This window comes from Myotis daubentonii, chromosome 16, assembly GCF_963259705.1.
Source record: "Myotis daubentonii chromosome 16, mMyoDau2.1, whole genome shotgun sequence".
NCBI classification, from domain to species: Eukaryota; Metazoa; Chordata; class Mammalia; order Chiroptera; family Vespertilionidae; genus Myotis; species Myotis daubentonii.
This window is the reverse complement of record NC_081855.1, coordinates 20,560,402-20,573,076: the sequence shown is the minus strand read 5'-3', so window position 1 is coordinate 20,573,076 and position 12,675 is coordinate 20,560,402. Positions and strand designations below refer to the sequence as shown.

Here is a 12,675-nt window from a genome sequence, read left to right as displayed (position 1 = left end):
CACCCCGCTGGATGAGGAAAAGAGCTACCGCAACATTGAAGAGAACATCAGTGATTATCATGCCGACACTAGGGAAGGAGTGAGGCTTGCTTCCCACACATCAAATGCCAGACTGGCCAGACTGAAAATACCCTCTTCTTAAATTATGTTTTCAGCTCTATAGTGCTACTGATCCACTGAGTTTCTTAAACTTTAAGATAACATAATAAACAATCTGAACTTTGAAAAGGTAACTTTTTGTATTCCAAGAGAAAGAGTCCTTGCTTTCCAAAGGCTCTCAAATACTTTGTTTACAGGTGACTGACACCTAGCAGATTACAGTGCTGCAGTAAAGAAACCACACCAATGGTTCTGGGACCACTGTCAATCTGAAGAGCAACGTGATGTGGTGACTGCGTATCCTGAAAATCTCAGTCCAGCGTGTGATTTCACAAAGCTGTCTAGTGAGCTCACTGTGGTTCTTTTCATTCACTGGAAACAGATCCACCACTCACCATCCCTCGTCCATGGTTCAACAAGGAGGTTTTCAGGTCCCGACTTCTCTTCTTTTCCTTTGACATCACAGGCCTGCAAAGTCAACTGGAGGGGCTTACCTGGTCACAGGGAAGAGAGAGAGTGCATTAAGCCAGCGCTATGAAGAAATGAAAGCTATTTAAAATATATTTTTTAAATATGTCCCCTAGAAAGGGGACATATGCAGGAGACTAACGGGCATACTGAAGGCCACCACAGGCCGCTGAATGGCCTGAATCCCCACCAGGGGAAAGGGAGTACCTGTGGCCACCCAGATTGCTGACTAAAAATTTACCCATTTAAAAGTTAAAACAGCCCTAGCCGGTTTGGCTCAGTGGATAGAGCGTCAGCCTGCGAACTGAAAGGTCCCAGGTTCGATTCCAGTCAAGGGCACATGCCCGGGTTGTGGGCTCGATCCCCAGTGGGGGACTTGCGGGAGGCAGCCGATCCATGATTCTCTCTCATCATGGATGTCTCTGTCTCTTTCTCCCTCTTCCTTCCTCTATGAAATCAATAAAAATATTTTTTTAAATAAAAGTTAAAACAGAGAAGTAATATTAGACAACAGTTGACACCATCTTCTGTGCTTTCCTAGAAGACAAAATACAGCTTATCCCCCTAAGTGAGTTTAAGAAGAGCTCTCTAGAATAGCCACTAATCAGAAACAAAGCAAACTTTAAGATAGAGATTTATACCATAGATTCAATATATTTGCAGGTGGGAACATTCCCAAAATACTATTCTGGAGCCAACAATTAATTTTTATTGTTATTGCATTTAAAAATATAAATCATGTCTTAGTGGTTTGAGTCTTATTAGTTTAAAACATCTCCAGACAAATTTTTCAAGTTCTGAGAATTGTAAAAAATCAACATTTGCTATGATGATCTGAAAACTTTCCTTTTTTCCTTTGTTTTAATAATATAATGAATACCCATGAACCTCTAACCCAATCCAGAATTAGAACATTACCAATAACGAACATTCCCCACCCCCTCACCCCCAGTAGTCCTCCCTATCCAGTGCTCCCTGCCCAAATGACTGCTTATCTGAATATAAGCAGTATATTCCAGACACTATGTATCCCTCCCATCCAGCCATACTGCTACAGGCCCCCCACCCCTCCAAAAAATGACCTTTCCAAATTTAGGAGAAGACCTGAATTTATAAGACATCAATTGTCTGACTTCAAAAACTAAACATAAAATAAATTAACTGCTATTAAGGCAAAGGTACAAATACCATAGTGGATATATCATAATAATGCCTCTATTACTGAAGACTATGGGATCCAATCTGTACTTCGTGGACAGATACTGTAGTCATTTGGGAGTAGCTGTATGGGCTTCCCTGTTGAGAAGGATAAGGAGGCCCCATCCTGGGCAAATAGAAAGTGTAAGATGGATTGCCCAGGAGGGGAAAGCGGTGGCAGGCATGCACGTATGTCCATATATGCCCTCCAATCAGCTATCATAGGGATGCATTCTAAGACAAGGATCCTTTGCATTGTGTCAGGGCTAGTTCCCTCCCTCTTGCAGGTGAGAGGTACTCCAACTTCCCAATCCTCTTGGCCTACACAATGAGACACTCCTGTACTTCACCAAAGATGGCTATGACCAAATGGCTACCAAGCCTGAGTGATTAGGCCAGTACATCCTGGAAGTACAGCCTAGTGGACACTCAGATCCTCTTCTGCTGATGCTGCCATCAATAAACCAACATCCCCCTTCTTCCTCCCAACCCCAGTGAAAGAAGGTATATTCATCCAGGAATTGTGGTATATCTACAACAACTCAGTGTACAAACTACCCCAAAAGATAAGAATATGCCAGAAATTCCCACATGGACAATGGTTTTATGACTTGTCCATCAAGCCTATGGCACTCCTTACCATATTTAAGGAGTAGGTTCTGCCTGACTGATGCCATGGATGAGATGAGGGACGAGGCATCATAGTGTGTGTCCAGGTGGTCTGTGACAGTACACAGAGAGCTCAGCACTTTAGCAACACTTCCTCTTGCTAGTGCAAAAGCCAGGAGAGTCAGCTCCACCTCTGGGGTAGAACAGCAGCTATAAACAAAGAGCAAAACACTTCACTTCTTAACAACATGAGAAAATCCAAGTAAGCTCAAACCCCATGTGAATTTCACCTGAAGTAAAGTCAACCTGCCATGTGCTTCCAATACGTTTACCAGAAATACTTTTTCAAAATCCTTAAGATAAACGAAAGAAAAACTAAACCAATCCAGAGAATCAGATAATTACATCCTCACTTCTGTAACCTTAATCTGTAAACATTAAATAATACTAATATCAATTTTAACAAGTCAAACTTTACAAATCAAAAATAAATAAATCAAACATAAATAAGCAACTGCAATAAGCCTCTGCTATTAAGAAGGCTTGGGTAGCCCAGACGGTGTGGCTTAGTAATTGAGCATTGACCTATGAACCTGGAGGTCATGGTTCGATTCCCGGTCAGGACACAGGCCCAGGTTGCAGGCTCAGTCCCCAGTGTGGGGCATGCAGGAGGCAGTTGATCAATGATTCCCTTTCATCATTGATGTTTCTATCTCTCTCTCCCTCTCCCTTCCTTGCTCTGAAATCAATAAAACCATATTTTTAAAAACAAAGGCTTGGGTAATTATTTGGCTTGGCAAGAGAGGTAAGGGTTTATTTCTTCAAGCACCAAAAAAATATTTTATTCTGCCTTTTTAAACACATGACCATGAAACTTTAAAAACTATCCAGATGGCCCAGGGCCTGGGTTTTTTTCTAATATAGTAATGTCACTATATCAGAGCTAAATGTTCCTACCCTAAGTGATCCCCACTATCAAGGTGCCCTTCCCCAGTTTTATAGACAGTTAGGCTTCTTAGATCTGTGTATAGAGTAAGCAGTTCTGAGTAAGGCCACCGGCTGGGGGTGTACATGAACTGAGAAGTTTTGTGCTTTGTACTCTGGGACATCTGTTCTAGCTGAATCAGAGGACTACTCCCTCCTTACCCCCAATTCCTAAGGTCAGGTGATACTGCCAGATAATGGAATTTATACCAAAAAGGAAACATTTTTAATGCAGATCTTATACATTTTTAGAAATTTAACAAGCATATATACCTTCTATTTCCCACAAATCCCACCCCAGCAACCTTGACTTTACCTAGTTATCCTTATGAGGAAGCTGTCCACTTCCTCCAGAACGTTGGGAGACAGGAAAGTTGAGCCATCCGTAGATCCCGGTGAAAGGGACAGTGGAGGCATGTGCTGCAGTGCCTTCCTAGAAGGGTAAAATGTAAAATCAGGACAAACCCAGGCAAAAAAATAAATTTAACAGTGTATCAGACAAAAAAGAAATCATCAGAAAGCTTGTCTCGATAAGTCCCTTATAAACAAACAGAACATGGTACACAACATACATCCCCTTTTTTCCCCAGTCATCATGGTGCTAAGAGTTAAAAAGGTTTTTCTATACATACAATACTAATACTTCATTGCTCCTGAAGCTGGTTGTTTTGCCTTATATGTTATTACTGGGTCTTTTTGCTCTAGCAGTTTTTAAAAAGAAGATGTTCAAAGGTGCTCTACATTTAAATATAAAAAAGTATAGTGGTCTTGAAAAGATTTCATTCATTAGTGAAAAGGGCCCCCCTTGGAACCTGGAGTCCAAAGACCTAGATTCAAATTGATCCATCACTGCCTGGTCATGTACTCAGGGAAGATCACAATATCCTTATCTATAAAATGGGGATAATTTTTACAGATACATTTCATAATATAGACATACTATACAGCATCTGAAAGTGCTTTATCAACATAAAGTGCTATATAAATGTGAGCAACTGTTACCCAAAGGATAATAGGAATGGCATGTGTGATTGCTTCACAGGACTGGAGTTGCAGGCATCAACAGGAAACAACAGGGCATCTGGGGCTGAGCTGCTGACTAGGTCTCCATGATCAATGATCAACGGTTGCTCAGTGACAGTCCCTAATGGGTTAGAGAAGAACGACTATACCTTGAAGTAACCAGAAAGCAGAGAGAGTAACTTACTGAGTATTGCGCAGCACTGTCTGGACAAAGGCTGGATTTGTCTCCATGGAAGCCGTCACCAGAGATGTCAGCAGGGACCAATACCATATTGCAGAGGCATCTGACACTGAGACCCCAGACTTCTTAACTCTCTGAAAGCCAACAGCCCTCAGACCATGAATTCTAGTGTCACAGCCATCACTAAGACAACGCTTTATGTTAATCTGAACATCTGTCAAGTACAAACAACAAATTTAGTATTGGATTAGCCTCTTTGGTTCAGCAAAGCTAGGCTCCCAACTAAAAAAACAGCAAAATAGTATTCATATTTCAAATATAAAATTCTGAAGCTACACCTTGATGCCAGAAATAAATAATGTATACAATGAGCTAGTATATAATAAACTTGTCAAAAAAGCATTGACCAATCTAAGGAATCATAGGAATAATGTATAAGATTAAGAATGGCCTGCCCTGGCTGGGTTGCTCAGTTGGTTGGCGCATCGTCCTGTACACCAAAAAGGTTGGGGGTTTGATCCCCAGTCAGGATGCATATAGGAGGCAACTGATCGATACTTATCTTTCACATCGATGTTTCTTTCCCTTCCCCTCTCTCTAAAAATCAATAAAAACATCCTCAGGTGAGGACTAAAAAAAATTAAAGGGGGCTTAAATCTTTTAATCACAAAGCTTCATTGGAATTTATGAGTCCTAAAAATTAACACAAACAGCATTTTAAAAATCCTGATGAAATACATAGTAAGAAAATTTATGGAATTTTTTTCTAGAGTTCTGAAATTTGGATTTAGTTATAAAGCAGTAGCTAGGTCATAGCAGTTGTAAGAATTTATTTTTAATAATCAGGTCCAAATAAATGACATAGGCATGACCCACTTTTAATAGCTGTCATTAAATTGCTTATTTGGGTTGGAGAAGAGAAGGTCAGAGTTAAAAGGACACAATTTAGGGAAAAGACGACCACAGTGTAAGACAGGAAGCTTCTACTCCACAAGTGCAACTACTTTGCCTAGCGGTAAAGAAGACTCTGCCTCCCTAGGCCTCAGTCCCTTCGGGCAAAGTAAGAACACCTCTTTTGGCCCAGGAGAGCTTTAGAAGAAATGCGACAAAACATGAAGCATTCCAGTTGCCTGGAAAGAAATCACAGAATTGTGATTATTTCCAAAATGCTATATGTGAAGCAAGATTTTAAGAGTACAAAAATGGAAACAACCTAAATATCCAAGAACAAGAGGGGAGGTTAAAATTAAGGCATATTTGTACAACACTAAAGGTATGCATGACTATATGATATGACATGTTAAAAAATTACAAAAGAGCAAGTACAGAATGTCACTATTTTTGTTAAAAGACATGTAGAGACAGATGTAAATATATGTACACAACCTTTTTTTTTAAAATGTGTGTGTACATATACACACATCATACACAAATACAAGAAAAGGTCTGAAAGGATCCACGCCAATGAATTCACAGTTACAATATCCCTGGGTAATGGGATTTTGAGTAATTTTTGTTTAAATATATTTTTCTAATTTTCAGTAAGAAAACAAGAATAAAATATTTTTAATTTAGAAAGGCTTTAGCCTTAGCTGGTTTGGCTCAGTGGATAGAGCATTGGTGGTGGGCTGAAGAGTCCCAGGTTCGATTCTGGTCAAGGGCACATGCCCGGGTTGTGGGCTCGATCCCCAGTAGGGGGCATGCAGGAGGCAGCTGATTGATAATTCTCTATCATCATTGATGTTTCTCTTTCTCTCTCCCTCTCCCTCTCCCTTCTTCTCTGAAATCAATAAAAAATATATATTTTTTAAATAGTGAATACATAAATAAATAAGGCTCTACTGCCCTGGCTGGGTGGCTCAGTTGGTTAGAGCAGTGGTTGGCAAACTCATTAGTCAACAGAGCCAAATATCAACAGTACAATGATTGAAATTTCTTTTGAGAGCCAAATTTTTTAAACTTAAACTATATAGGTAGGTACACTGTTATTAACTTAATTAGGGTACTCCTAAGGCTTAGGAAGAGCCACACTCAAGAGGCCAAAGAGCCGCATGTGGCTCGCGAGCTGCAGTTTGCCGACCACTGGGTTAGAGCATCATGCCATACACGGAAAGGATGTGGATTTGATTCCCAGTCCGGGCACATTCCTAGGTTGCAGGTTCACTCCCCGATCGGGAAGAGTATGGGAGGCAACCAATCTCTCTCTCTCCCCCTTCTCCTCCTTCTCTTTTTCTCTCTCTCCTCTCTCTCAAATAAATAAAAATTAAAACAGTTTTACCTCTTTTCTATACTTTTAAAAACACTAAACAGGTGAAATCATTTCTTGTGCATCATGAGAAGCATATCAAATCTTCAAAGAAAAACTAAAAACTTTGCCACCTCAGAGGTCTTTGTGCTAAAAAAGATTACAGTGGGGCCTTGACTTACGAGTGTCCCGACTAACGAGTTTTTTGAGATACGAGCCGTCTCTCGGCCTTGAGTTGTGAGCTAAAATTCGGGTTACGAGCCAGCTTCAGATACCCCACCGCTAGTTGGCACAGCGAACGTCACAGTGAACGCCACAACATCAGCCCAGCATCACGTGTCTCACTCGTTCACTTTTTGATTTGACATACGAGTAATTTGAGTTACGAGCTCCGTCACAGAACAAATTAAACTCGTAAGTCAAGGCCCCACTGTGCTTCCTTCCTCCTTCCCAATCCCCTTAGTTAGAAGGGCAAGTTGCTTCTTGGTTCACTCACAGAGCTGACTGATGTTAGCATTTTCCAGCAGTGTCACGTAGCCAGTGACATTGCTGGGAATGTGCACGTCACGGACTTCCTGAAGATCGCTGGCATTCCTTCCCACTGCTACTGTCACCTGCTGCGGCATGTAGCTCTGGTCAGTGGCAGCCACTGCAATGGATAGGTGCCTAAGTACCACATCTGGCTTCATTTTTAAACTGTAAAAAAATGGAGAACAGAAACAACAAATGTTTACATAAGTCAAGAATTGGCAGGTTCCACAAGTCTCATCTCCAAGACCTTATATTTGAAATTCCCAAAGACTGATTTTCCTAAAACCAACTTACTTGAAATGCTGGCTATTAGTTTCAAAGTTCTTATGGCTTTCCCAAATCTCTAAAATTCATTTCTCTTCAAGATTAACCTTATATTCCCTTTTAAGCTATTAGTACAGGCAGGAAAATACAATATAAACATTCTGATAAAATCCTTTTACTTGGCAAGAAGCAAATTCTAAACTGTGTCCAAAGAACTAAGCATATGTCCTCATCTACACATTAGATGGCTAAAGATCATATGTACCCTCTATGACAAGACATGATAATTATTTATATTTCCACCAACTGAAATTAGCCTATTCTCTGAAGGGATAGATGAAAATTTACATAGCAGCTTCAGAACTTCTAGAAATATCAATTTCACTATGGGATTCCTGACTACCCTCTTCCTCTTCTAAACTAGCCAACTCAGTTGATACTAATTGTTTTTAATGTTCAGAAAAAAAATCTTAAAAAGTGAAATCACATCTGATATAAGAAAAGTACTTGCCCATTATACCATTTTCCTGAGAAAGTAGTGAAATCATAAAATATTAGTCAAATGCTATTTTCTCCCTTAAAATATCAAGCGAAGAAATTATCTATGTTTATGACTATGTGAACCAAGTTACATATTACCTGATGCTTTTACTTGATTCTTAAAGCACCTTCATAAATAATCACAATAAGAAAAACACAAGGCAATTAAGTAGAAAATATTTTAAAATTAAAAAAATTTTTTAATGCACTGATGGGATAAGAGAAAGAAAGCAGGTAATTTTCTTGAATTTTCACTCAAAAATTGGTATCATACCACCCACCGAATCCAGTGTGAGCGGGCACTGCCATCTGACTGCCAGTAAGATGATGTTTCTCCATTTGTCATCTTATCAATGTCTGTAGGGTTGGAGGATGTTTCTATATAAGCATAGCACTTTGCTATTGACTTGAGCTTATCCATCTCTGGGCTTCCAGTTAGATCTCCAGGGCTTTCTGCAAGAAAAACCAGATTTTATCATATGACATCTCTTTCACAAAGGCAGGGGGGGAAAGGAGGAATCATTTAAAATATATGTGTGTGTGTGTATATACATATATACATATATACATATACATATACATATACATATACATATACATATACATATACATATACATATCCTTATTGATTTCAGAGAGGAAGGAAGAGGAAGAGAAATAGAAACATCAATGATGAGAGAGAATCATTGACCGGCTGCCTCCTGGGGATCGAGCCCGCAACCTGGGCATGTGCCCTTGGCCAGAATCTAACTTGGGATCCTTTAGTCCGCAGGCCGATGCCCTATCCACTGAGCCAAACTGGCTAGGGCAGAAGGAATCATTTAAAATACCCAGCCCCTTTCCCCAGCTGCCAGTATGTGCTTGGTCCTTCCAAGGGAGTTAAGGCCAAGTTGGGGTGAGGCCCTCACTTCATCCAGCGCTCGCCCAACACTTGCCCACACCATGGCCTCCCCGTCAGAGCTCGCCGGCTTCTAGTCTGCCCTCATCCTGCATCATGATGAGGTGACGATGTAAATGTTGAACCTTTCTGACCAGACTTGTTTGCAAAGGCTCTGACCAATGTCAACACTGGGAGCCTCATGTGCAGTGCGGGGGTCCTGCTCCTCCACCACTGCTGCCTCAGCTGAGGAGAAGAAAGTGGAGGCAAAGAAAGAAGAATATGAGGAGTGTGATGATGACATGGGCTTTGGTCTTTTTGACTACAACTCTTTTGTGACACGTGCAATAAAAAGCTGAACACTGGGAGGGGAAATCTAATAGAAATATGCTTGGCACTTGGCCCTAGAAAAAAAAAGTTCCTTAAAAATCTCCTTCCAAAGAACCCATACAAATTAGAAATTGGCCAAGGACTGCTCCATGAGCTCATTATAGCACAATACTTAAATCAGTGATGTATTTGCAAAACCATGCCAAGAGAAGAAAATGGTATTTTATAATTTAATTTACATTTCTTTAATTATGAGTGAAACTTTTTAAGCTACTTGTTTGTAGGACATTTGTTTTTCTGAGTATGAGCTGGTCCTACCCTTATCTATTTTCTACTGGGTCATAAGTCTTATCAATTTACATTATTTCACATAGATTATATAATGTATATATACACATACATATAGATGATATATACTGAATGTATACTGTGAGCTGGGTACTCTTCCATACATGTTTTATGTATTAATCCATTTTGGAGATGAGGAAACTAAGGCCCAAAGAGTTAAGTAACTGCCCAAGATCAGTGTTAGTAAAAAACTGAATCTGTCATATATTCTTCTTTTTTTTTATTATTTATTGTTGAAAGTATTACATATGTCTCCTTTTCTCCCCATTGACCTCTCCCCGCCCACCCCCATCCCATCATAATATTCTTGTGCCCTAGAATGTCATTTGTCTTTTCACTCTGCTTACATTTTTTGCCATACAGAAGTTTAAATTTGCATTTAGTCTAATTTATTAATCTTTTATTTTGTAGTTTCTGAGTTTCCTGCACTGCTTAGAAAGGGTTTTCCATGTCAGGGTTTTTATAAATTGGAACTATTTCCTTCTAATACTCTTTTTAGTTTTCTTTTTAGTTGAATTTTTTGATCCATCTGAAATTTAGTGAATAAAATATGTTAAGATTCTAGTTTTATTTTTTCTCTAGTAGCTAACCAGTTGTCCTAACCCCACATGTTGAGTCATTCATCTTGCCACCTGATCTGTAATACTGACTACTAGTATATCTGGTACTACATTCCCACATGTACTGAACTCTATCAAGTTCCACAGACCTGTCTATTCACATTATCAACTTTTGTTGCCATCACTAAGTGAGCCTATAGTGGCTTCCCTCATTTATTCAACAGCTACTCCTAGAGTAGCAATTAAGTGGCAAGCACAGTTCCAGGTGCCATGGGTAATGAAGTGAACAAGACAAACTGCAAGTAAATAATAATGCTAAAACTTCAGATGATGTTAAGTGCCATTCAGACCACTAGACCTGCAAAAGTAATAGTGACCAGAAGATGAGGAAAGGGCTCCATGAAGTCCCATTTGAGCAGATGCCTGAATGATAAGAAACCAGTGTGTTAAAAAGGAAGGAAGGAAAGAAGGAAGGAGGGAGGGAGGGAAGGAGGGAGGAAGGGAGGAAGGGAAAAGAGGGAAGGAGAAGGGGAGGGAAAAGGAAGAAAGAGTGAGCAGATGACATTCTTATGTGACAAACTGGTCACTATGACATTTTAACAAATAACGGCAGGGAGAAGGGGTGGCTCATCTGTTACTAAATACTACATTTGAAAGAAAGATAGAATTTTCAGGACACCCCATTCACACACACATGTACCTTTTTCTTTTTGTACCAGTTCATCCAGAGACTCCTTCAGAACAGAAGCCCTCATGGTGCACATGTTATTGCAGTGGTCCAACATGGGGTAGGGGATGACCATACTAGAGAGCCGATTGCGATGCAAAAAGCGCAGGATCATTGACGAGTGAACGCCCAGGCCTTCCTTGGACTCCGAAAAAATGTCTATGAAACCTAAACAAACAAAATCCATCTTTAGTGTTTTCAGGAACCCACCACAATAGTTTCTACATCCCCTGCCTGGTGGCCTATCTAAAATGGCTGAATTAAAAGCAGCCATTAAGAATCTTCATTGAGCCCTTGCAGGTGTGGCTTACCCGAGTTGCAGGTTCCATCCCCGCACTAAGGCACATGCAGGAGGCAACCAATTGTTGTGTATCTCTCCCATTGATGTTTCCCTCTCCCTTCCTCTCTCCCTCTCTTCCAGTCTCTCTAAAAATTAGTGGAAAGAATATCCTCAGGTAAGGATTAACAACAACAAAATTCACTGATATTTTCAACTTTAATCATTTAAAAATCTGAGCAAGTTTTTTAAGAAATAAACCAATGGTAATCTCAATTTAAGAATTAATTTCATTTGAGTTTAATAGAATTTTAGAAGAATAATGATTATTTGTTTCAACCCAAACTTCAAAAAATTATAAGTAGTTAAATAATAACTAGAAATTTTTAAAAGTTTTGCATATAGAATATGGGCCAGGAATAGCTTACTGCATTAGCAAGCAAAAGCATAACAGCTTTAATACTAAGCTAAATAAGACAATGGTAATAATACAACCACTACTCTGACCACAATTTCTGATGGTATTTTATAGTTTATCAGGTACTTCCACACACATTATCTCACTCGGTCCTCACAGTGAGGTTGGGGGAGGGACAGGAGGGCACCAAAATCACTGGTATCCTTGTTATGCAACTGAGGACAACGAGGTTCAGGTGACACCAAGACAACAAAAAAGGGCAGCACTGGGAATACCCCTTTACACTGTCTCCAGTGCTCCTTCCACCATTACAGTTTCTCTTTCCCATGTGACTCCTCTGGACACTCCACCATCTGTCCTTCCCTCTGGCCACTGTACAGGCTCTGACCTCAACATCTCCCGTTCATACACCTGCCCAGATTTTCTAATAGCTCTCCTCACCACCCTTTGTCTGACATTAACCCAAGTAATCATATAAAAACACAAAACAGACCATGTCTACTCCTGTTTAAAGGCCTTTCTTGATTCCCCATAACCTACAATAAGATGCCTTGAACTGAGGTGCCCAGAAACCAAAAGAATGTTAGGGCCAAGTGAAGAGACGATAAACATGACAGCTTTGCCTGGAGCTCAGATACACTTGTAGATCTGAGGGGTTTTCTTTTCATTTTTTATTTTCTAGTAAATTATAACATACATAGCAAAAAGTACCTATAATTGTATCACTTAATGAGCTTCCACAAACTAAACACACCAGGTAAGCAGCACCCAGAGCAAAACTCCAGAAGCCTGTAGGAGAAATTGTTTTTAAGTGTAAAACAAACAGATATGTTAGAGTGGATGAAACATGAGGCTGAGGAGAAATTCTGCACTTGAAGCAGCTCATTTTGATTATGCCCCTACACAACCCTGAAGACACTGGTTTGACCTCCCAAGCAAGACTCAGAGTCCATGCCACCCCTTGCCCTCCTTTTACAGTTTCCTTTCCTTAGCAGAT

General features: G+C 40.0%; 1 protein-coding gene and 1 pseudogene across 2 annotated transcripts in view; one reads left to right on the top strand and one right to left on the bottom strand.

Annotated features, from left to right (window-relative positions):
* ZZEF1 (zinc finger ZZ-type and EF-hand domain containing 1) overlaps positions 1-12,675 on the bottom strand; it is a 113,694-nt gene that overhangs the window by 82,809 nt on the left and 18,210 nt on the right. For both annotated transcript variants that reach the window (XM_059669038.1, XM_059669039.1), the window contains exons 3-9: positions 10,957-11,151; positions 8,423-8,594; positions 7,303-7,502; positions 4,565-4,775; positions 3,674-3,790; positions 2,405-2,583; positions 495-593 (exon numbers count right to left, since the gene is read on the bottom strand). In XM_059669038.1, the coding sequence (XP_059525021.1) occupies positions 495-593; positions 2,405-2,583; positions 3,674-3,790; positions 4,565-4,775; positions 7,303-7,502; positions 8,423-8,594; positions 10,957-11,151 (1,173 nt within the window). The remainder of the gene's footprint in view (positions 1-494; positions 594-2,404; positions 2,584-3,673; positions 3,791-4,564; positions 4,776-7,302; positions 7,503-8,422; positions 8,595-10,956; positions 11,152-12,675) is intronic.
* LOC132218471 (large ribosomal subunit protein P1-like) lies at positions 9,084-9,377 on the top strand (annotated as a pseudogene).